Here is a 27,064-nt window from a genome sequence, read left to right on the forward strand (position 1 = left end):
CCTATGAAGTACTAATAAACATCTATCTCTAGAGTTGCTTGAGGGAGGATCAAATGAGATCCCTACCACAGTGTTTAGTGCACAGTCGAGGCTCACTAATGCTACACCTCTATATGTCAACAAACAAAGCAACAACAGCCTGATAACAACAGAAAAATTATTTATTTCAAATGCAACTATTTTTGTTTTATTCCAACTACTTATAACAAGGGGCAGAGATGTGAATAGCTGCACAAGTTATGTTAACTGTAAGTTAATAAAAGTCTACAGTGAATGCATTGTCTTACAGAATAATATGCTCTAAGAGTATATAAAAAATGATTGAGCCAATATTATTTGGTACTTCTGATACTTTCATTAACTTCAACTTAACTATTCCCTTTCCAAACATAAAATTAAACGAGGGAAAGCTATTTACAAAAAGCCATGTGACTGTATTAATCAGGTTGACATTCTGAACATCTTCTTCTTCAGTTCAGCTGTTTTCCCATCTATTTTAGCATAACAGTCCTCTGCGGCCTTTTCAATGCCTTCATGGTATTTCTCCAAAGCAGCTTTCAAGTTTAGAAATATTTCCTATGTGGAAAATGAAATAGAATAAGAATTATTCCACACAACAACCTAAATTAAAATGTTACAAGAATTCCAACAATCTTCTTCATATTTATTAATATTTTAAAGCCTAAACTACCCTAGGCACATACACATACACACATGTGCCTACTCTTTTTAAAAGTTCATTCTGCAAGCAGTACAGACACATCAAAAAAGACTGCTACTTGGAAAGAACAAAGCAGAGACATGTAACAATGGCTTGGACTCCAAGACATTAAGGACATATTTCTAATTATCAAGGAAAAATTTATTACTCTGGAGCTTTCCATGTAGACAAATACCTAGATTACTGTAAACAGTTATAACTTCTGCATTTGACCCTGATCATCATTTAAAAGATATATGAATGGATTTAATAAGTCATCTATAGGACTGAAAAATATATTGATACCTTTCAGAGTCATTTTAATAAACTGATCAGACAGTTCTACTATAAGCAATGATGAGTTTTCACATAAACCTATGTGGATGTGCTAAGAATGAAGAAAAAATGAGTACAGAATAATTTTTATAGATTGAATAAAATAATAAAAGCAGATAAGCCTACATACATTTTCTTCTATCTCATACTGATCAAATGCAATGTTGATTCTCTTTTAGTATTCATTTTTCTTAAACAATTCTCAAACCATGATACAAGAAAAAGCAGTACTCTGAATAGTTATGAGAGGTGTTTCACCACTGAGATAAAACAGCAGACCTTTTCCAGTGGGAAGAAAACGCAGTAAATGAGTATAATGGATATAATGTTCTCAATTTTAAGTGTTGCTCCCATTTAATTTTTCTTAAACCTATAGTTTGGCTACCACTTAGTTTAAATTCTAGTGTAGATACTATTTAATTGTGAACAGATTATCTAGATTATAATTTAATATAGTATGAATTCATAGTGTTCAGAAAAAGAAGAACACTGTTTCCAGAGACGGCTACCTCTGCAGGTCTGAAAGCGACTGTTCTAGATTAAGTGAATATAAACAGATGCTTAAGGCTAAACACTTTCCAAAAATTCAAACATAGACAGTTACTAAATCCTAACACAAAAATAGAAAAGTGCATTGAGATTTCCAAGATCTAATCAGGCATCAAATTTGTACTACAATTATCATGGAATATGAATCATTGGGAAAATAAAAAATTTTGAAAGCTCTATTTCTTAAATCTTGTAGGAGAAGTACAGTGAATTAGTTGCTAACGCATGTAAACAACATTTAAAAAAAAATCAGCACATTTCGGACACCATAACCCCTCACATGAGGGAAACAATAGAAAGGATAAACAAATGGGACTTCATCAGGCTAAAGAGCTTCTTCAAGGCAAGGGAAAACAGGATTGAAACAAAAAAACAGCCCACTAAGTGGGAAAAGATATTCACAAGTTATTTATCCGACAAAGGGTTAATCTCCATAATATACAAAGAACTCACACAACTCAACAATAAAAAATCAAACAACTCAATTACGAAATGGGCAGGGGACATGAACAGACATTTCTCCAAAGAAGATATACGGATGGCCAACAGACACATGAAAAGGTGCTCATCATCACTAATCATCAGGGAAATGAAAATCAAAACTACACTAAGATATCACCTTACACCTGTTAGAATGGCAAAAATATCCAAAACCAAGAGTGACAAATGTTGGAGAGGCTGTGGAGAAAAGGGAACCCTCATACACTGTTGGTGGGAATGCAAACTGGTGCAGCCACTATGGAAAACAGTATGGAGATTCCTCAAAAAGTTAAGAATAGAAATACCTTATGACCCAGCCATCCCACTACTGGGTATATATCCTAAGAACCTGAAATCAGCAATTTCAGAAGCTCTATGCACCCCTATCTTCATTGCAGCATTATTCACAATAGCCAAGTCATGGAACCAACCTAAGTGCCCAGCAACTGATGATTGGATAAAGAAGTTGTGGTATATTTATACAATGGAATACTACTCAGCCATAAAAAAGGACAAAGTTGTCCCATTCACAACAACATGGATAGACCTTGAGAGTATTATGTTAAGTGAAATAAGCCAGACAGAGAAAGATGAACTCGGCATGACTCCACTCATAGGTGGTAGTTAACGTATGGACAAAGAGAACTGATTGGTGGTTGCCAGGGGAAAGGGGGGTGGGGGGATGGCACTAGGGGTGAAGTGGTGTACCTACAACATGACTAATAATAATGTACAACTGTAATTTCACAAGGATGTTAACTTTCATAACCTTAATAAAAAAAAAAATCAGCACATTCAGCAGCTACAGATCAATTTAACTTCCTAGTTCTATAGGGGTATGTACTTATTCATACTAAAAAGAAAGCTGAATAAATTTGGTGGAAAGATACTACTCATGAGAAACTAGTAAAACTAAGTGTGGCTAAAGATATATAATCTGTAAATATCTGAACCAACCATTTCAATACACCCAGAGGAGGAATTTTCTTCTGAGAACAACTATACTCTGAAGGAGGAACAAATCCTGCAGGTAGAGCCACAAGAAATGGACGGAGCATTACAGCCCAATTCCAGTGGCACGTCCACAGAGGGAAACAAACATGGGAAGTTCAAAGCCAACCCTCACAGGATGTTAACAGCAATGGATCACAGTCCTCACAAAAGCTATATATTTTAGTTTCCAATTAAATCCTGTATCCAAGTGGAACTTTATAATATTGAGTCAGATGTAATTCACATAATAAGTAAATCGTACTGTGATGGCTTCACTGAAGTTAAATATTTTTAAACTCAAACTCTAGTTCTACAGTGTCTAATATGACAACCACCAGCCACATGTGATTATTTAAATTTACTTTTAAATAGCTACAAGTTCCTCAGTCGCACTAGCCACACTTCAAGTGCTCAATAGCCACATGTATCTAATGGCTACTGTACCTAACAGTACAGGAGAACATCCCCATTATTGCAGAAAGTTCTATTGGATAGCATTGGTCTAGGTAATTATTTCACTTTTCAAATCAGAGAAATTTAAGATTATATAGTATCCATAAAGTTTTATAGCCAGTGTAGCCAGGTATCCACGAAGTATGTTTTAATTCATCGACCAAATATATTACTGGGTACCTTCCACAAGTAGCACTGTAAATAGTACAACAGTATGATGAAAGGTGCAGTTATGCTTTCCACCCTAAAGGAACATACAACCCAGACCAGACTAGATACTGAGCACTTGAAATATGGCTAGTACAAATGAGGAACGAAACTTTTAACTTTACTTCATTTTAATTAATTTAAACTTAAATGTAAATAGCCACGTGTTGCTAGTAACTACCTCATTGGACAGCACAGATCAGAACAGGGTAAAAATCCTACGGTATTTGAGAGAGGAGAGAAATCAAAGCTATCTGAAAGGAGCCAGAGAAAGTTATATGGAGGATACACTTTCTATTAACCCTTAAATAAGAGAAATGAATAGTTCAGATATGAAACTTTAAAAATTCCAGCAGGCAGGGATCATGCCTTCCTTGTTCACAACATATTCCCTGAACCAAGTTTAATGCCCAGCACCCAGTCGGTGCAGAGGTCATTTGTTGAATGACTAACTCAATGAATGAACAAGTTGCAGGAAAACAGGGAGCTCCTGTCTTAAACAAGGAAGTGTAGTAATAAGAGTGATGATTCAGCAGGATAAATCTGGCAGTGCTTAGTACTCAGGACAGATCTGATGGACAATCTTAAGTCAAGAAAGAAATTTAGTAAGTTTTTGCTGCAATCCATGAGTATTATTACAAAATTACATGATAGTATGAATAGAAAGGGTTGTTATGAACAGTACTGATGAGTTTTAAAAAAATCATGGCATTAACTTGGTGATTGTCTGGATGTCAGGATTATCTAAAGAAAATCCAAAATTTTCACTCCTTGAGATATTTTGAAAATGATAAGGCCATTGAGGCATATGAAGAAACTGAGTGAAAGAGAGGGAAAGGAAAAGAGAGAAAGAGCTAGAGTGGGGAAGGAGAAAGTGAGAGAGAGGAAAGATGCTGGAAGATGTTGAGCGTAATTTTATAAATGTTATTTTTGTTGTGATAAGCTAGCCCATTGGAAATATCCATCAGGCAGTTAGAATAAGTAAAGTTGAGGTGAATGGACAGAACAGGAAACACAGATTTTTGAAAGCTATCTACTAAATAAAGGCGATAACTGAAACTAGAAGAGATGTAATATCTATGGGAAAGGATATTTAATGAAAAAAGGGATATGATGATCACTAGGAGCCAAGAAAATCGCATAAAGAACAATTTGGCAATCTTAACACATCCTTCTTTCCTTTTCACGGAAGATGATCATAAAGTATGCTAAAGGGAGTTCTCTGACAAAACCTGTCCTGGTTTCACCTTGGGTTTAGAGACTCCCCGGGCTGCTTTGGAGAAAACACATATTACAATGTAGACTGATGAAAGAATGGTCAGAACAACTTAGCAAGTTGAACAACTGTATCTGAGGTTTTGATGAACAGTTCTATGCCACTCTGAAGGAAGAAATACAATGCAGCAAAGGGCCTGGGTCTACTCAACATTTTTATTTTGGAGAAAAAGGCATGCTGAGCAAATTTGCAAGTGACACTAAGCCATGAGAAATAGTTAATGTGAATGATACATGGATTTAAACTGATCTTGATATTTTGGAAATCTAGGTTGAAATAAAATGAAACCTAAAAGAAATAATAGTAAAACCCTAAATTAAAAGTTCAAAACAACAGTTGCTTTAAAGTACTGTGAAAAAATTTTAACTTGGCAGAACTGCATGTGAAAAAGATAGGGGTCCTTTAACTGATCACAAGCTCAATATGAGACAAGGGCAAGATGCTGCTGCTAAAAATCCAACCCAATATGATGCTTCATTAGCAGAAGCATTGTGCTCTGGGGCTGGTCACATCAGTATTTGGAAGACTATGTTTACTACTGGGTTCTATATTTCAAATAGAATAATGACAAGCAGGAGACAGTAGAGAGGACAGTAAACAAGATAGTAATGAATCTGAAAATTAAGCTATATAAACAATGGCTGGAAAACTGGGGCTAATTAACCCATATGAGAAGGTTAAAAGAACCCACGATCATTATCCTCAAATATCTGAAGTTAAGTAGAAGAGGGTATAGATTTGTTCCAGAGAGATCCTGGTTCATCAGAGTACAGAAATATTTTAAACCCCAAATAAGAAGTAACAATTTAACAAGTAAAGCTGTCCTAGCAGACAGCCTAGGTAGTTATGAGCTCCATAATACTGAAAACAATGAGGCAGGACATGTCAGTGGTTCCCAAAAGCCATCCTAAAAAGTTGAGGCTCATGGGCCCCGTTGCTGGTGATTCTAAATCTATGTATTTGGGTGAGGGTTTGTTCATTTTTTAATTCCTCATTGAATTCTAATACACAGCCAATTTTAAGAAACCCCAGGCTAGATGACCTTCCTATTTTACAAATATCTGTGGAAAGCATGCTATATACAAGGTACCATTCTAGGCATGATTTGACATGACATACTAAGACAAAAAATACATGAATGCTATTGTTGAGAAAATTAAAATGTTATCAGTGGGATGCACAAAACTAACAGTTAACTGAAGGCAGGCATGGGCACCTTTCATGACTGACAGGCAAAGGGTGATGACACTACTAACTGGTCCATTAACTGCACCTGACCACGTGATAACAAATAAATATTTGTTCATTTGACTTGGTTAAGAAGTAGGATTAACTATCTCCCAAGGTCTTTCTAACCCCCATTCTGGAGATAAACAGAGGGCCAAAGGCTGAGTCTTGGTGACTATCCAGTGAAGAGGCAGAAAAAAAAAGTCGTTGGAATGTAGAAAGAAAAGGAAGAACAGAAAAAAAATCAGGACAGTGTACTGGGTAGTCCACGGAAAGGGACAAACAATCATTTTCTTTTCTTTTTCTTTCTTCTGTTCCTTTCTTCTTTTCTTCCTTTTGAAGTAGCCATGAGACAATCCTCACTATGTATATATATATATATATACATACTGACATGGGCACATGCTCGCTATCTCGTCTTTCAGAGGAGAAAAAGCTCCTGAGAACTGGTGAGGGGACTGTCTCCCGTGGCTCTTTTATTATTAGGAATCTTTGCAAATTGGATGTGGGCGGTGGAAGGTAGTAACAGCAAGTGTTTAAATATTTTTCAGGTATCAGGGTTTAGGAAACCTTGATCTAAGATGTCAGTGTAGGCAAGGTGAAGAAGAAGGAGAAAATAAAAAAGAGGCCAAGGGATTTTACATAACAAAGGGCTGCTTTCAGTGACTTCTGGTAGAGCAGCTGGGAAGAACGTCGAGGACACAGGTCACACTTCTCAAGTCAAGGAGAGAAGGAGACATAATCAGTGCATCAGGAACAGGGTGCCTGTCTGAGACACCGGCACTTAAGAGAAGGATAGAAACAGGTAAACATTTTAAATCTGGCAATGTGCTGACATTCTGGAAGATAAAAACGGAGAAGACAAGATGCCTGTTCTCATTAGACTTAGCACTGTTTATGAAAGGATGAAATAAATATGCTAAAAACAAGCAAAGCATAAAAGTACTAAGTAATTTTAAGTAATCATAAAGATATTAAAAGTCTCATAACACACAGGGACTAATCTAAGCCACTTTGTTGCAGGTAACAACTCAAACATTTAATGCTAAGAAATACTCCTGAGTTCCATTGTTTTTTTCCCCCTGAGGAAGATTCGCTCTGAGCTAACATCTGTTGCCAATCCTCCTCTATTTTGTATGTTGGTCATCACCACAGCATGGCCCCTGATAGATGAGTGGTGTAGGTCTGCACCCAGGAACGAGCCCGAGCAGCTGAAGCAGAGCACACTGAACTTAACCAGTAGGTCAGAGGGCTGGCCCCACCTGAGATCCTTTTTTCAGGAAAAAAACTGCAGAAACTTTTTGGAGGGAATTATCTAAAATTGATATCCAAGTTCATTTATCAAAAAAATTCAGAACCTTTATGCAGCATCTACTCTTACTGCAAAGCACAATATCCTGCCAGGTGTTGTCAGGGGAAAAAGGCAAGTAAGAAAAAAGGTATGAACAAGACAGACATGCAAACTTAATGGAAAAGGTGCTATAAATGGAAGTAAAAGCAAAGGACCTGGGAGGTCAATTTCTACTCCAGAGAACCAACAAAATCTTCAAAATGAAGACGACATAATTTACATTTTAAACTTGTGAGATTGTCTGAAATTAATTCCTTATGAACACATACTCACCTGGGACTTCAGTTTCTCCCTTTCAGTGGCATCTTTTAGTTGCTGAATTCCAAATTTAATTTTTTGGATTTCTTGATTAATCGTGGTTACTCGCTCATAGACAGCACCTCTTTTTTCTTGAACTTTATTGCAATCTCTAAAGGAAAATAGAGATGGCTAAATTATAATTCCTCTTAAGTATCTAAAAAGGCAAACATTTAACTCTAATTATGATTCAAAAGTGTCCATTTATATGTCTGATGAACTTAAAACTCTTCTCAAGATGTGAGAGCAAACAGATGAAAACCCCCATGTGGCGCTGTGCTCACGGCACGGCACAGCAAGCTCTTTCCCACGAAAGCTATTCTTTAAAATGGAGATTTTAAGTTACATTTCCCTGGTTGTGCTCACTCATGTACTGCTGGTGGGAATGTAAATCAGTACACGTTTTCTGCAAGGCAGTACAGCAACAAATAGAAAATCCACAGGTTCTGCCCTTTTCCTTCACCTGCATGAGAAGAGCAGAGGAAATCTTCAACCGATCTCTAATGCACCTTTTAGAGGCTGAAACAGTGATATCTCATAGACATATCTGGGGCATTTATTCTAAAAACACATTCTTAGAACTGATGGGAAGAAGAGTCTACCAAGAAAATACCTGAACATACTGGCTAACAAGAAAATAAGAACAAAAATGCTTAGCGAGGCATTCTTACCTGAATAAAAAAATAAGAATTTTTCTCAAAACATGGATGCTATAATGCTCCAGACCAGTTAGACTACAAGGTGAACAGCTGATTCATCCTAATGCAACTCTAGACCACTGTGTCTAAAGTGCACTGAAATAGGCAGTGGCACCAGACCCCTTTTGAAGAATTATGCAAAGGAACTGGAAGTGTAATATCCAGAAAAGAAAAAAACTACCACCCAAAACATCTCTAAATCTAGACAAAGCATTATAAGATTCATAATTAACTCATCTGTTTTAGTCATCTACATTTAGGATACCTTTTTGAAATTATAGGAGTTTTGGAAACTTAGAGAAAAAATGTACAGTCATGCACTGCATAACATTTTGGTGAATGACGGACTACATTTATGGCAGTGGTCCCATAAGATTAGGACCATGTAGCCTCTGTGTGCAGTAGGCTATACCATCCAGGTGTGTCTAAGTACACTCTAGGGTGTTCGCACAATGATGAAATCACCTAACGACCCATTTCTCAGAAGCCATCCCATCATTAAGCGACGCATGACTGTATCAGCTTTTCCTAATTACTTTCTAATACATTAAAAGGAAAATAACTTCATACTCAATCACTGTGCGTTTGTACTGTTTGACGTCCTCATGCTTCTTATTTATTCTGAATTGTGCTGTGGCAAGTTTTTCCTTCTTCACAATTATCAGTCTTTTGAAAGAATTTTCTTCAGTCTTCGATTTCTTCAATTCTGACTCATCACTCTCAATTTGGTCCTCCAAGTTCAGGCTCTGTATTTTACAAGAAGCATTTAAAGTCAATACAACCAATTAGGATTTTTATAAACAAAACAAATGACTATTTTCCAGCATGAGCTATAATAAAATACAACTTTAAAATGAGATAAAATTGTTTAAACCCTGAAAGCCCAGCAAAAGAATGCAGACTAAACAAAGAGAACAGGAAGGTCCTAGAAATACTGAGAAAGACATGATGCTGAGAGAGGTCTTTTTATCATTTCATTTTATCAGCAAGGATCAGAAAAGAGGCATCAATTAATAAGATCAGCCAAGAGGCTAAGTTGAGGCTGAAGAAAAGGGTAGACTCTAGAAACAATTAAAAGTCGTGAATCTCAATCTTTTTTGCTGACTCGATGGCAGATAAGGAGAGCACGTAGTTGGGAAAGAAGACCTCAGGCAATCTCACCTTCTAGCCCCTTCCTCCCACAAAAAAGAAATCTTTTATCCAATGCAGTGTTAGTAATCCTGGGGACAGTCTGGATTGGATGATAAAGTTAAGTGACAAAAATCTTCAAGTTTCTAGCCTGAGAATCTTAAATAACGTCGGCATTAGGTCTCCATCTTCAGGGCAGGGACTATGTCACAAGCTTTAAATCTCTTCACAGATCCCACGTACACTGTCAGACGGTAAGTTGGAACTTTATGCTTACTGATGAGATCACTTCCACTGTCTGAGCAAATTTAAAATTCCATTACTTTTTTCCCAAAATATACATGGCAATATGCTGTGTTAGTGAATTTATTATTCATTTCATCTGAAGGTTAAAATGGGTCTTACTACTGCTATGCTGAAAAAGAAAAGTTTTATTTCTCAGCATACCTTGCCATATTTATTATACTGTAGAATGATCCTGCTTTTCCTTAGGGAATTAGTAACAAAAAGTAAAAGCAAATCCAAGGAAATATAGTAAACAATGACATAACAAAGACATACAATTTGCCCACAATACAAACCTCCTTTAAGATATTGGTTAATTTTTCCCTATTATCTGCAAGTTCCTGTATTTTCTTTTGATATAACTGCACCTCCAGCTGACATGAAGGCAGGGAGTCAACCGAGTCTCGATAGATTTCATACTTTTCCATCACTTCTTGCTTTGAAAGAAAAAAATCACAGAAATCAGTTTGATATTGTCCTTCATGACAGTGCAGCAACGTCAATTTGTTTGCTCTTAAATAATTTCTGCACTTAATACTGAAAGCTTAGGAGCAGAGAACAATTAAGTTTCTAGGTGAGTCACGCAGCACTATTACTGACATGTGTCTAAGCACATATAATTATGCCTCTTAATTGCCAAATATCCGCAAACAAAGGAAAACTGCCATAATTTTACTAAATCACTCATTGAAGTACCTTCCAAAGGTTATTCATGATGATTTTAAAAGAGTTGATTTCCGCTAATACTCAAACTATTCCTGATTAGTCCTGGGCAATTGTATTACCAATTATAATCTTCCATTCATTTGTATAATTACCACAGCTATGTATTACTACAGCTAATTCTTTTAAAAAGATTAATTCCTTTTGCAGAATTGGAAAATGAACATATGTTTACCACAACCACTGTCACAATGCAAAGACTTCTCTCCTTCTCCCCGCTAGCCTACCCCTCCTCCCACCTTATTAACCAGCTGGATTCTATCTTCAGGGAAATGCTTAATCACATAGTGTTTATTTTTCTGTTGTCTTTTTACTACTAATTTGTAAACACCCTTTGCATCTTTGCATATCATGGACATAATCCCTTTACCTGTTATAGGCACTATAAATATGTTCCATAGGTCTACTTTCCTCTGTAGATTTTAGGTTTCCAATCTTAATTTAAAAAATCCATCTCAGTCCAAGATGATACAAACGTTCTCCTAAAATTCCTAAAATTGTTAAATTGTTAAATTTAAATTCTTTCATTCACATAGAATTTGTTTTTGTAAATGGTGCAAGGTGTAGACCCAACACCCTTTTCTTCTAGATGAATAGCCAATTGAACCAGAATTATTTACTAAATAAACCACTCTTTTATCGTAAATACTCAGATCTATTTCTGGGCTCCCATTTCTGTTCAGGTAATCTTTGTCCATTCCTGTGTGCTAAGTCTTAATTATCAGGAATGACGTGAATAAGAAACTCAGAGATAAACCAGAAAAATTTTTTTAATTGACAGTTTAAAAACCTTGCATCATAAAGGATGCTAAATCGTCTACCCACTTCTACTTTTGTCCCGCTCTACCTCAATCCATCTCCCACAATAACCCGTAATCTTAGTAAACATAAATCATGCCATATTCCAATACACCCCTTTTAAATTAGTCAGTGGTATGCCCTTGCTCTCAAGGTAAAATCGAGCACCCTGAAAAATCTGCTTGTTGCCGATTTTCCCATCATCGCCTCATGCCACTCTCCTTCTTATCCTTATCATGCTTTGTTCCTTCAACATACCTTGCTCCCTACTACCTCTAAGATTTTGCATATGCTGTTCCCTCTGCCTTGAATACTCATCTAGGCACAAATTACTAGAATAACCTCTGTTCAGCCTTCCAATGTCAGCATAAATTTTCACCTCCTTCCTGTCTCCAACCCTGATTTCCACGATACTAAATTGGGCTGCTCTCACGGTATTATTTCAAAGCACCCTATGGTATTTTTTGTTTCTCTTTTTGGTGCTTTCTTTTTTTCTTTTTTGAGGAAGATTAGCCCTGAGCTAACATCTGCCACCAATCCTCTTTTTGCTGAGGAAGACTGGCCCTGAGCTAACATTCGTGCCCATCTTCCTCTACTTTATATGTGGGACACCTGCCACAGCATGGCTTGACAAGCGGTGTGCAGGTCTACAGCCGGGATCCGAACTGGCGAACCCCAGGCCGCCAAAGCGGAATGTGCAAACCTAACCACTGTGCCACCAGGCCAGCCCCTGTTGCATAATTGAACAGATGTCCTGAAATTATACTTCTTTTCCCTATATCCACTTTAGGGAAGGACTATAAATGAGAGACAAGGGCAAAAAGCTTAAGAGGAAGAGAATATAGATAACCTGGAAATCAAAAAATTAACACACGATTAAATAAGAGTTGGTAAAAAGAAAAAAGAAAGAAAAGCATTGAAATAAAAAGGAAACTCACCCTGGAATTTTTAAGCTTCTGGACTGTATCTTTCATTTTTTCTTTATAATTCTTAACCTTCTCTGGAGAATCCACAATTTTTGTTTTCAAACTCTCTTGTACTTCTTTCAAAGAAACCACTGACAATTTTAGTTCATTCTGTTGAAAAAACATTTTTATATATTAGATATAATAATGAAATTGGTGATTTCCCATTACAGTAATGGAAAAGAACAAAGAAACTGGGTCCCTGTTCGTTGTAGTGGGGTTAAAACTAAATTATGACCATATCACTCCCCTTCTTAATTGCTCACAGGTGTCTACAAGCCAAAGCTAAGGCTCCTTGGCATGACATTCAAGGTCTTTCATTCTGTAGCTCTTACCCTCCTTTCCAGCCTCATCTTCCACCAGCTTCCTACTATCCTGTACAACCTGGTAATACCAGTCTTATGTTTGGATAATTATAAGTGATCTCTCTTTGATCAGTATGGTCCTTCTGAATATTATCATCTCACTCCTGTACTGCCTGGGAGTTTCTATTAATCACTGAAAATCCTGCTCCCACTTCCTCTATGTTCCTTCTATAAACAGTACAATATTGTACATGCAAAACTATACGTATGCATTTAATACGTGTTTCTAAAAGGCCTGAACAACCTAGGGCTGTGAACAGTTATCTTTGTTCTCCCAGAACCCAAACATAGTAACAGCAGTGAGAAGGTGCTCTATACATGCTTGTGGGGTTAAAACAAATTTCCTTCTCTCCTGAATCCCAAACCATTTGGGGAATTGCAGTGAAAGTATCTGAGAATTCTCTTAAAACTTTTCTGCAAGTCTAAAATTACATTAAAACAAAAAATTTATATGAACTTCTTTCCCAATTAAAAATTGATAAATTACGTTTACATTGTTTTGGGATACTCTATGACTCTAGGTACTAACATAGAAAGATTTCCAAGAAATATTAAGTGAAAGAATCAATTCACAGATCAACAAACATATAACATAAACCAATTTCTATGAAAACCAACAACATAGTGACAAATGACTATCTGCATCTATAAATGTGCACGCAATAGTACAGAGAAAGGACTAGAAGGGTGTAACCTCTAGGTAAAGTGGGCTGAGAGGAGGGCCTTTCACATTTGACACTCTCTCTCATATGTGTGTATACACACACACACACACACACACACACACACACACACAATATTTAATAATTATATATACATACAATAACACATATAATAATGTATGTACACACATATATATCATTTGAATATTTTACAACAGAAAGGTATTACCATGTGACTTACATAATTTGCCTAAATTTTTTTTAACTAAAAAACAGAAGTTCTTACCTTTTGATCAACTAACTCAGAGGCCAAAAGTGAATGTCTGAAACAATATATTTCTGTTATATAATTCTTAGAATTTAGCAAGCCACCACATTATCTACTCTTTTAATGTCCTATAAAATTAGAGATCATTTCCCTAACATTAGCACTTGGGTCACTTTTCTTCCCTTTATAAAAAGATATAAAATATCTTTATATGACAAAGATTAAAAACAAACTAACTAAAAACATCCAACTTTGCTAAGAATGTAGGGAAAGGAATACTTTCACATTCTATTGGTAGGAATGTAAATTTATATCTTTTTAGAGGTCAGTTTGGCAATGTGGGCCAAATTTAAATGTATATTCCTTTAACCCAGAAATCCTATATTTAGGAATTTATTCTAAGATAAAAAGCAGGCTGGTGCACAAACATATACATACGTGTAGGAGTGTAGCACACATATGCTATTGTTCAATAAAATAAAAAAACTAGAAGTAATGTGAATGTCTATCAATAGGACACTAAAAGGATCTATATTATGGTACATACACAGAATGCATAACAATATGCAGCTGTTAAAATAATGAGCATCTTTATTGATGTGATAACTACTTATACTGTTAAGTCAAAAAAAAGCAAATTTGAGACATCAGTGTAATATCATTTATGTACAATTATACATATATATTTGCAGAGAGAAATGTAATGTATGATATATATCAGATTCTGTGGTGAGTTTTCAGGTGATTTTCACTTTTGTCATACACTTCCATGCTTCCATATTTTTTAAAACAATAGTCATCTATTATATTTAAATTTTAAAAAGTTAGTTTCATTTTAGGGGAACCAAGATAAGGGAGAAACATATGACTTTAATAATACACCCAGAGGCTGGCCCCATGGCCGAGTGGTTAAGTTCACCCACACCACTTTGGTGGCCCAGGGTTTCGCCGGTTCGGATCCTGGGCACAGACCTAGCAATACACATCAAGCTATGCTGGCGCAGCATCCCACATAGCAGAACCAGAGGGACCTACAACTAGACTATAAAACTATGTACTGGGGGGCTTTGGGGAAAAGAAGAAAAAGAAAAAAAAAGGAAGATTGGCAACAGATGTTAGCTCAGGGACAATCTTTAAAAAAAAATAAATAACATACACAGTTAAAATACTCCTCCACACATATTTAAACCTGAAATGCTGGTTAAATGAAAGGATGCTTACCAAACGCTTGGTTTTCTCTGAAATATCTGACTTCTTTTGGGAATTTCCCTCTTGCAGGACTATCTAAAGAAAAAAGAAAACAACTGTTTTATAATGATTCAAAACAGATTTAAATTTAGCCACTCAAAGCTTTATTTTAAAAAAAAGGCAAGAAAGGAGAAAAGTTAAATAGATTAGACCTGATATTTTCAAACTTTCTCTGTTCACAATGACCCTAAGCCAAAAGAAATTTCTGACAGTTCCTTTCTGAAGCAGTTAACTCCATAACTGCCTGAGTATTTACGCCCTAACAACTAAGCAGCCCCTTGAAAAGGTAAGCATACAAATTGAAAGAAAAATAGTATTTTTATTTTAGTCTTAAATAACCACAACTGCTTCCAAGTTGGACATGTGTACCTGTTGGACATTGCACAAATTCACACACCTTCGAATCAGATTGGACACAGCTATTCTCATTTCCTGTTCCATGATGATTTTCATGTGGTATTTGTTTTTTATCACAGCAAATGCGAAAAGCCCAGGTTCTCAAAGATGTGAAAGGAAGGCAATGTGAGTTAATATTGAAACTGTGAACTACCTTAAGCTAGTAGTGCAAGCAGTGTATGACAGATGCTGAATACCGTTTTCCCTTGAAAACTTAAAATACGCTGAAGCAACTTTGAGAATTTGCTGCAGTTTCCAGGGTGCCTCAGTGCACAAGTTTGAGAACAGCAGAATTAGACATAGGAAAATCCTAAAAAATTCTATCAGCAAGACAGCATATAACTTTGACAACACAAATAAAGAAGCATGGTTTGGCATGGTTAACAGAAGTATACATCCACTACAAGGGGCACAAATGGGCACAGCAGGACAGCCTATTTCTTTAGTTAATGGGATGTAACATGCTCTTACTCCCTCTACATCTACAAAACAATTTTTTTTTTTTTAATTTTAAGGTGTCTAACAACAGATACCGTTTTTTGACGAAACTCCTGATTCAGTGATTGCTGCAGCTCCTGAATATCATCTGAAAGTTGCTTGAACTCTGCTTGCTCTTCAACTGGAACAGAACTAAACACAGCAAAATAGATTAAAATAGTACATATTGAGTTCTTACCTTTGAAAAGCCAAAATGAAATCTCTGCCTTCTAATAACTTAAGTGAAAAAACGATCTGCTTTCATGTTTCTGAATTATCCTCCTTCCATACGACAACAATTTAAAATAGAGGACCTGGCCTCTGCTACAGAGAGAAAACAAAAATCAAATGGCCTCCAACTTTCTACCTCCAAATCTATGTGTGGACTCATAGGCAACCACAACTACCTTAAACTCAATATATTAACAAATTAAAAGAGATAAAAAATCTTTCTGTTCAAAATCAATATATATAAGGCCAAGAAATCATAACTCTTGAATGATTCTCCTGACCTATGAGTCAAAACAACACAAACCTCTATTGAAGGAGTAAAAATTTTAACAGAGCGGACTGTTGTGAAGGAAGAAAGGAGTCCAGTTAGTTATTGCTCATCTGCATGAGACAAAGACTCCCAGAAAGAATTCAGGACAGTAAGTTAATGGCTTTACACAAGGCAGGCTAATGCACTAACAAGAAGAAAGAAGGAAAAGAATATATTAGGTACTAAGAGTTAGAAAGAAGAAAAACTAGTTTTTCTTTTTTAGAAAAGGTAAACTTAAAAACTCTGCTATTTAGTAAAGAAGAGACGAGACTTCATGTGGACTGTAGGCTTGTAAAATACTACTTACAGTTCATTTTGCATTTTGAAATTGCCTTTATTTTACTTGAAATCTACGACTTACTCAAGTCGCTCTAATTTCATTAATGCCTCCTGGTGTGCGATATTTAACTGCTGCATTTTGTCCAGAGAAGATTTCTATTAAAGCAATTTTAATAATTTCATATTAGTGCTTTCCAAATAGTCAGTGATGTGGTTAAAACAATATCTACCAGTACAGACTGCAAATGCTTAGTCGCTCTACAGCTTTCACCATCAGAAATAAGAAATTTAAGATAGAATTAGGCATTCTTTACAAAGGAGTTAGAAATTTCTTTATTCAACACATAAATGTTGAGTTCTTACCATAGTTAAGCACTGTGCTAGGTGCTGGGAATACCCAAGAAGACTAACTTATAGCTCCCGGACTGATGGAGCTCAGTCTCCTCGAAGAGTCAGACACATGAATATACAACTACAAAACAACTTGTTACAGTACTGAATATAATGAGAACCAAGAAGAGTGACATCCAACCCAACGTGGGTAAATGGCTGAGGAGGAAGGTCACAGAGGGATTTGTGGCAATGACAGAAGATGTTTGAGTTGTGTCCTAAAAGTGAGAAATTAGTCAAGCAAAATTGGTGTCTGGGAGTGTTGGCACATACATGTGTAAGCTATGGAGAGTGTGTGATGATTAGGAGGTATAAGCTTAGCATGATTTGTGCATCTATATAGCTCAGCGTAGCTGGAGCTTAAGTTCCAATTGTCTAGTGTTACTCTGGTGCTTTTCTAAGTGTCCGGTACCCCAAAATAAATCACACAGATGACCCATAATCTTTCCAAATTCTCTAAATTGTTGATGAAATGAGTTTCTATCTGTCAAAGTGTTTAGCTTGGAATGCATCTTATGATGCAGTGCTGGGCAACCATGATAAACACAACACCCAATTAGGCCATTATTTAGAAAGAAAATATAAATCTCAAATATCTCAATTATTTTTAAAAAACACTACGCTATCTACTAAATTTTAAAGGAAAAAGTGTAAATTTATCACTATTCTCTTCCTTTACATTTCCTAATATAGGAAAAGGGGCCTCAGTTACAAGATTAAAACAAACAAAAAACACCCAGCCTCTCCCTACTGTTAACAAACATCAAAGAAAAATCTCACTCTGAGATATGCTTTCCAATAACTAAAATCTGCAACTTCACGTAAATATAAAAATAAATTTGATTCTAACGGCCATACAACAATTAGATATCTGTGACAAACATTTCAAAACAGATCATTAGTTCATAAATGATGTTACTGATTTGATATGTGACCCCAAAATACATTTAAATCTTACATATTGCCAAAGAAACTCCATATAGGTCTCACGGCATGCTTCTCTGAAGTGGATAAAGTTGATAATGCCACTTAAAAACCGACTTGTCCGTTTTGCTTCTAAAATAGAAAGCAAGAGTCCTTAAGTAAATCTTGGAAACAACATAATGTAAAAATGAAAATTCATCCTTCCCCACCATCTATGCTGCTCATAGCATATAGAATAAAGCTGTGTGTATGCTATAATTAACCAAAATGCAGAAAATCTGCTCTAACTTCAAGACCAGAATGATCTTTGCATTGATAACTAAAAAAAAAAAAGGCACACCATTTTTGGCCAGGAGAGAATAACAGAGACCAGATTTACTCTCCCATCTTAAACAACTAGCAAACTAGACAAAATATGCAAAGCAACAAATTTTAGATACCAGACAACAGGCAATAGAGGACAGCAAGCCCAAAAAGAAACAAATGAGGTGAACCCTGTTAATGCACCAGCCCACTCCTAAGAGAGTTTTCAGGTTGTACCCCAGGGAGAGAGAACAAACAGAACTCTTGGGCTGTGCTGAGTCATGAAGATAGAGTTCAGAGTTTGGAGAATTTTTAGAGTTCAGAGAAGCAAAGACAACTAGAATTTATGAATTCATGAATTCTAGTTGCCTTGGCCTCTCCAAACTAAACTCATCTTCATGACTCAGCCTTTATAAATATGTCCTATAAATATATTCCATTTGTTCAAGAAGGTAGGGAAAAGCGTAAGTATCATAAGGGAAAAAAGGGAACATTTTTTAAAGACTTAAATCAAACTTTTATACTTGAAAAATATAAATATCTGAAATGAAAAATACACTAGATAGGACTGACAGCAGATCAAACCTACAGATGAAAGGATTAATGAAACTGAAGACACAACAATAACAATTATCTAAAATGAAGGCCAGAGAGAAAAAAGGGAAAAGGGGACCTATGAGCTGAGGGACAATCTTAAACAGCATAACAAATGTGTAATTGGAGTCACACAAAAAGGAGTGGCAGAAAAAACATAAAATAAGCTGAATATTTTACAAATTTAATAGAAACTATAAACATCCAAGGAAGTCAGCAAATCTAAGTAGGGAAAACAAGAAACGGAAAGAAAACCCCAAAAAGGCACATTATAATGAAATTGTTGAAAACTCGTAATATAAAGAAAATCTTAAAAGCAGCCAGAGACAGGAGGAGAACCAAGAGAGAATAACTCCAGGATGAGTATGCAAGAGGCCTGGATCACTAACTTTCAGGTAGGAACAGATGATGATGCTCTGGACCCACATGACACAAGCAATTGGAGCTGAGATTCCTACAAGATGTAGGATATTAGAAAGGCTACTTCATTAGTGAAAAGGCAGATTAAGAAACCAAAAATCTCTCATACCAGTGCAGAGAAATGACAGTTACTTAGTTTGTCTTAGCCTTGTCTCTGGTGAGAAAATAATCTCCTCTGAGAATTCTAAACCTTGGGCCTTCCCCCACGTAGGTTTTTAGTTTGACTTAAATTATACATGTGGTCCAAGAACTGTCAAAATTAGGAATCAAGATAAAAAGTGGTCTTTAGCCAATGACAACCCTGAAATAACTGCCAAAGCAAAAAATATCTCAGGAGGGATGTGGTCTCATGTCCAGAAGCATAAGATGACCACAGGACTACCCTGCTGGACACAGGCTCAAATTTATAATCCAAAATTCATGTGTGCACACACACATATAGAAGAAACAATCCATCATTGGTTTGTGGGATGCAGCTAAGCAGGGCTAAAGGGAAATTTATAGCACTAAACACCTATATTAGGAAAAAAGAAAGGTCTCAAATTAACGGCCCAAGCTTCTATCTTAAAGAAACTAGGGGGAAAAAAAGAGCAAACCCAAAATAAGCATGAGGAAAGAAGGAATAACAATAAGCACAGAAACCAAGAAAACAGAAAACAGAAATAAAATACAGAGAAATCAATGAAACCAAAAGCTAGTGCCTTGAAAAGATCAACAAAATTGATACACCTCTAGTCAGACTGGTCAGGGAAATATAAAAGAGTGAAGAAACAAATGAGTAATGTCAGAACGAGGGAGGGGAGATCACTGTTGACCCCAAAGACCGTAAAAACGATACAGAAAAACTATGAACAACTTTTGTTAATAAATTTGCCAGCTTAAGTGAAATGGATAAATTCCCTGAAAAAGGAAAAGTACCAAAGCTCACTCAAGAAAGAGGATAGAAAACAAATTTTTAAATAGCATACTGAATCTCTTGCAACATAAAATAATGATGTATAAATATCAAAGAGTCAAATGAATTAAGGGACATGAATAGGAGAATTTTACATTCTAATATAATATGACTATTCTCATCAATGCTAAAAAGGATTTTATTCATGGTAAAAAGTAATTGTTACATTGGATAAAATTGGTATGATGGACCCACTATGCAACATCATAGCTTGCATATTATTGTATTCACATTCTCAAATTTACAGAACATTTTTCAAACGTAAAGAGTTAGGAAAAGCTAATCAGAAAAAGAGCTTTTCTGTGGCCCTACAAAGGAAAAAATTCCCATAAAGGATATAAAAAAATTCATCCTTAAGAAGGGGATATACTTTTTAAAGCCAATTTCCTTTTCTTTTTCTTTTTTTTAACATTTATTGATGGAAAGGACAATGTTAGATTGAAGCTAGACATTAAAAATTGTTTTCAATTCTCACTTACTTGGATACAGAATATCAGCAATTTCAAAGTCATTCACCCGACAGATGGGCATAAATGAGTCCCTTGAAGATGAAGTGGAGAAAGAAAATTAAAAATTATAATGTAAATTATATACTAAGCAAGAGGATATAGACATCTTATTTTCAAAAAAGAATTTCTGGATATATATCTCAATGTCAAAGAACCAAGTCTGAAGTCTACTACAATGCATAATCCCATAGCACTGAAATCTACTTTTTCTGTACACGGCATAAGTATGCATGCAATACCAAGATATAGTTACAGATTCTAATAAACAACACACACTCTTGGGGGTACTAGAACTCTAAGAATGCAAAATCCTCCAACAACTTTAGATTCACAACATCTTAAAACTTCAGTAGAAAGTGTCACAGGTGGAGGCAGTTTGTTTGCTGAAAGTCCACAATTTCGAATATATATGGGATGGAGCAGAGAGGAGGATGGCAGAAAGGCCTTCCCAAAGAAAATCATGTCATTAAGAAAGCTTAATGTAATGCAAATATTAATGGAAATGAAAATAAAATGACTCTACTCACAGATGAATAAACAAATTGCTGACTGGTAAGAAGCCTTCCATTATATGTGGATACATGACTTCAGAGTTCACTGGCATCTAAATGTAAGAAATCACAAAATCTAAGTTACACATTGATTAGACAAAAGGAGAAAAATCTTCAGCCTCGAGAAAGCTTAATCATAGATCAAAATATATTAACTTATTTTCATTAAATTTAAAAAGAACTTAGATAATACAGATCCTAGCACAAAATTATAGCTGCATTAATGCTAATAATACTAGATTCACAGTGGGTGCTCAATAAAGATTTTTTAAATGAATGAAAAAATGAAGGGGTAATGATTAACATTTACTAAATATCAGGTACTATGCTAAGCATTGTACATATATTCTCTCTTAATTTTTATAACAACCCTAGGACAGAGTGCTATCTGTATTTTATAGACAAAGAAACTAAGCCTTAGCAAGGTTTCAAAGCAAATAAGTGGCAAAGCCTTTGATTTTTAAACAAAATGCAATAATACTGGTGAGATTCTACAGATATTACAGTTTTTAGTGCACCTTCAGATGATGCCCTGATGGTTTAACAAGGACAATAAAAGATTAAGGAAAATGATCTTCCTACTAGAAATACTCAATTTGATAAAAGCTCAGTTGTCTTATTTCAATGTTTTCAGTCTTAGGGCATATCTTCTACTCTAATTTGGGAGTCCTTCCTGAGGAGAGAACAGTATCTGTGAAGACTTTGCTGTTGTTTATCATAGTCTCTGAACACAAATCCATACATCTGTGAAAAACTGCGTAGCTTCAATAATTTGTGTCATTAAGTCTTTTACTATAGTTTTCATCTTACTAAAGCTACCGATATAAACCATTATTATGCCTAAGATTTCTTTGTAAGTGGCAATAATTTTATATAAGCCTTTTTTAATTTATTAAAAATAAAGTCAAGAACTCTCCATCCTGAAAACCTATATGTAATGTGAGGAGAAATGCAGCAACAGAACATAATTTTGACTCATCCTAAACCCACCATGTAAAAATGCTCCAGTCGAATTCCATATACTATTTGTAAGGCTCTCATGTAGATCATGTGCAAGACTTCAGGCTACAATAGAAAAACAACTTTTAATACTCTGATGCCAGACTCTAAAGCTGTATCACTATCATTACTGCCCAAAATTGTAGGTAATGCATACAAAGAAGAAAAGAATGACAAAATTATTCTATTTCCCTTGAAATATTTCTTAATTTTTCCAAGTTTTAAAACACCTTATATACTCATCAGTTTCCTCATGTAATAAGTGATCAGTAAGATCAGTTGTTTAAGCTTATTTACAGAATGAGAACAAGTATATCCAAATCCAATTAGAGCAATCCACCACATTAGGGAATGGAAGAAGGGTTAGTATTTCAAAACAGGTTATTAGGCATGTGGCAAAAATGACACATTGAGGCTGTATTTCTTTTTAAAAAGGTCACGAGAAACTTTGTTTAATGCCTTAGGTGTTAAGGATCCCTTAGATGTTGACATTTAAGCGAACACTTTGGTCCAGGGGGTATAAATCTAATAGGATAGTATGGGATTTTTAAAAGTTTTATCCTGTAAATCAGCAGCTCCCCAGTGCTGGCCTGCAGAACCTGTTCCACTCTATACACATGTTCATTTATTCTGACATTACTTCATCCATTTTAAAAAATTAAAGGGGCACTGCGATCAAAAAGTTTGAGTTCCACATCATTAACTAGGTTTTATTATATTATCCCTTCAAGACCAACACAGGAAACTGGAAGAAGACTGTGGGATTTTCTGTGACACATACACAAATAGTTCATTTTTGCATTCAATAACTAAAAACAATGTCTGTCAAAACAAGTCAATTCCCCTTTAGGGCATAATGCAAGAAAATTAATTTGTAAGCTCCCAAAGAGGATTGTTTCTAAGTACTTTTGTGGTTGGAAACCACTTGGAGCCAAGTTCCTTCAAGCCTACCAATAAATGATACCCTCAGACTACCACTCCAACACAATAATAATAAAAAATTTAATATACTTTAATATATCTATGGCTTAGAAGCTTTTTTTTTTTTTGAAGAAAACAACTATATTAAAGAACTGAGTTCCTGATGGGAATGTAGAAGTTGTCCCCCATATAAACTAAATGTTATTTTAAAATTACACTAGGTGAGAAATTTTTTTCTGGATTAAAATGACTAACCTACATCAAATAGTTGGGTACAGGCCCTTCTCCACCCACTATAGATCTGGTAGTTTAATTTGTTTTCAAATACCATTAGCCAAACACAAACACAACCACATTTTACCTTCGGATTTGGATAAAGATCATTCTTGGAGAGGTTTTTACCATCAGTTCCTGTTAAGATTTTGTTTCGAATATGAATCACAATCTCAGCCACATTGTATCTGGGGAAAGACAAAGTTTCCATCTTGGGAGTCTCCTGCTAGCCTGAAGGAAATAAAAGCAAAGATCAGAAACATGACACAACCAGCAGTTCTCAGTATCCAGAAGCTGATAAACATAAGGACAAAATTAACAAGTCAAGGTTGAACATTTCATAATGGTATTAACTATCATCAATCATCTAGTAAGGTAACACAAACTATATACCTATCTCCCAAAATAATTTTTATTCTAAAGTGATGTAGTCATTTTCTAATGTTCCTAATGTTGTTCTTTTTTATATGGGAAAGAGGAATTTAGTTGAAGAGACAGGTGAGAAACTATGTTTTCCTTTTTCAAATTTTGGGGGGTACAGGGTTTAACAAGACCAAACCTGAGAATTAATCCGCAAAGCAAGATATATAGGCAACATTATTGGCAGAATCTATATATAAACAATAGCAACATAGGGTAGATAATAAAACTGTGCTCTGATTTGACATGCTATGCAATGGACACATAGTGAGATGGATAATAAAGTTTAAGATCCAAGTAGGAAAAGAGAAAAAAGAATAAGAATACAATGGTATAATTGGCAGGAATTCAAATCACCAGGGTGAAAACTTTAACAACACAAAAAGCCCTCTTCCCCTAATGTCCTCTGATAATGAGACATTCCCACCTAGAGCAGTAGTTCTCACAATTTTGCACCCCAAGAGACATCTCGCAATGTTTGGAAACATTTTTGGTTGTCAAGACTGGAGTGGTCGTGCTACTGGAATCTAGAGGGAAGAGGCCTAGCATGCTACTAAACATCCTACTATGCATAAGACAGTCCCACAGCATGGAAGTATTCAATCTAAAATGGCAGTAATGCTGAAGTTAAGAAATCCTGCCCTGGAGCCTCGCATTGAACCCTGTTACAATACTTGCCAAGGTGTATTGTGATTATATTTATAGAACTCTGGCACTACATCATAATATTTATAGAACTCTGGCACTGCATTGTGACCTCCCAGTAAGCTAAGACTCTTTCATTTTCTTCAAATCTCTAGCTGTGCCTAGCAGAATAGCAATAGCAGGAGGAGCAGCAGCAACAGAAGCCACTGTCCCAGGCACCCAAGTTAACAATATAGCTTTCCCCCGCTATCCGACAGTTTGCTTTACACCACTTCACTTTGACGAAAGACCTACAGGTATGGATAACCACAAGAAATCCGAAGAGAAGCTTTTGCTTTTAGGAAAGAAGGCGAAAATATGGGTCAGCGTTTGTTTTGTTTAGAGGCAGCACGCGCCCTGAGCAGCTATAGTAGCGCCGCCAAGCTGCTTCCCTGGGAACTACACTCAGCATCTCAGCATCAAGCTGCCACGGCTTTGAACTGTGTCAGTGAACATCTGTGCTTCATCTCGATTTATTTTGGTACGCTATTTTTTGGGTCTGAGGATGCTCAAAAAATTTTCCCATATAAATCAATGGTAATTGCTTCTTTGCTTCCCATCATTTTGGCTCACAAAATGTTTCATAGGAATGCTCTACTTTCCTAATGGGGGAGTAAGGGGCGACCTACAGATCCCCTACTCTCAAAGGAAGCAGCATGATCCCAGAGATCCAATGTGAAAATGTTCAACTTTGCAAACAAACTGAAATGACCCACAATTCTGGAAATCTATTTCCTTAGACTCCTAATGTTTCTTAGGTTTAAAAAGAAGCTTTGGCAACTTGCCTAACCTCTGATAAATGTAGGAAGCCATTCTAAAAGATGACTGACAAATTCCCAGTTCCACTTCAACACCTGCGAACATCACAGAATTCACTGTGAATTCTCAACTTTTTTCCACCTTAGTATGGCTCTAACAATTAGATAACTCTTCCTCCAACTGTGTAGAAATCTGTTCGTTAACTTTTACCTACTGGTCCTATTTCTAGTCACTGCAACTACACAGAATATATTAATCCGTTTATATGACTCCACTTTCAAAAATGTAAAGAATGCTATCATGTCTCTGCTTAGCCCTCTCTTGTCTAAAGTAAGTATATTTTAAGTATAGCCACCCCTTATATGACATTGTTTTAGAAACTTTACCATTCTACTCACTTTCCTCTAAAACTATTTTGTCAATGTCTTATTAAAATGCAACGCTCAAACTTAACACGGTACTCCAGACATGGTCTGCCTAGCGCAGAGTATTAATACAACTGGCAATAGTGACTCTCATCTAGTCTAGTCTGGCAACTGTGACACTTGCTGACAAATACATATATATATATATGAGGTCCACTGAAACTCCCAGAACTTCTTCATGTAACACACTTATATTAAGCCAGGACTTCGCCATGTTCTTCTTACATAATTGATTATTTGAACCTTCAGCAAGCATTTGCATTTCCTATTATTGAATTTCATAATTTCAAGCTTTCATTCTATAGCCAGCATCTTTTTGAATCCAGATTCTGACACCTCACATATTAGATGCCCTTTTCAGCATAAGTATACATTCTACATTTTCATCTAAGTCCTATTTAAAAATGGATGATAAAAAAGACTTGATCAAAGAAAGACCACATAAAAAGTCACTTTTCTGAAACAAGCTATATCTGGTTTGGAGATTATCACAAGAGAGAAAGAGCAGGTGTAAAATATCTTCATAATTATTATGGCACATCGCTCTCTTCTCTTTAATATGTTTTGCACACTCTGCTTTCAGACTAATCCTTACAAAACACTTAATGCATCATGTAACATCTTTACAAAAATACTTCAATTACTTATCCTACACACCACATCAAATTCAAATTTTTCTGCTTGGTTTCTAAAACCTTCCGCAATTTAATAACCTAAGGATTTTCTGTTCCAAGGTTGTCTCCTCCAGGATTCCCAAACTTCCAACGCTTCCTTTTGGAATCACCTCCCATATCCAATTTTCTCTTTCCTTGATAGTACAACTTTGGTTCCAATTCATTCACTCGTGTATGAACTGAGCTCAGGTTGTTTCTGGGACTAAAACCACATAAAAAGGACCTGTGCGCTCGCCCCACCTCCCAGGGGCTGGCTTCTCCAGCCTCCTCCCCAGCGCTGCGCGCAACAACACGGCCGCGCCCCGCGTCCTGGCTCCTGCCCGCGCCTCCCAGGGGTGAGAGGGCGCCCTCAGTCTCCCTTCCTCCGTCCTCCCGTGTCCGTTCGCGGTCACCTACCGCACCAGCAGCCCACAGGAAGGCGGCGAGTTCGTGGAGCAGCCACAAGCAAAGGCAAAAATCAGCAATCAGCCGTTGTGCCTTTTCAAACCTGCCGCCTCCTACTGGAAGTCCCGCCCCGTTCCGCCCCGCCCACTTCCTGCGCTCCGGCTGCGGCGGGTGCCG

At 36.2% G+C, this 27,064-nt stretch overlaps 1 protein-coding gene across 1 annotated transcript; it reads right to left on the reverse strand.

Annotated features, from left to right (window-relative positions):
• Window positions 1–143: 143 nt before the first annotated feature.
• Window positions 144–27,056, reverse strand: NUF2 (NUF2 component of NDC80 kinetochore complex). Its single transcript, XM_008518258.2, has 14 exons — window positions 26,900–27,056; window positions 23,630–23,772; window positions 22,339–22,413; window positions 21,325–21,401; window positions 20,768–20,829; window positions 18,051–18,148; window positions 16,785–16,858; window positions 15,939–16,035; window positions 14,983–15,045; window positions 12,440–12,577; window positions 10,277–10,417; window positions 9,138–9,313; window positions 7,846–7,981; window positions 144–576 (listed from the first exon to the last, which is right to left on the reverse strand). The coding sequence occupies exons 2-14, from the start codon at window positions 23,750–23,752 to the stop codon at window positions 442–444; spliced, it is 1,395 nt and encodes a 464-aa protein (XP_008516480.1). The 5' UTR covers window positions 23,753–23,772; window positions 26,900–27,056; the 3' UTR covers window positions 144–441.
• Between the last annotated feature and the right edge of the window lie 8 nt (window positions 27,057–27,064).

The sequence above is a fragment of the Equus przewalskii genome, unplaced genomic scaffold (assembly GCF_037783145.1).
Source record: "Equus przewalskii isolate Varuska unplaced genomic scaffold, EquPr2 ChrUn-3, whole genome shotgun sequence".
Classification (NCBI taxonomy): domain Eukaryota; kingdom Metazoa; phylum Chordata; class Mammalia; order Perissodactyla; family Equidae; genus Equus; species Equus przewalskii.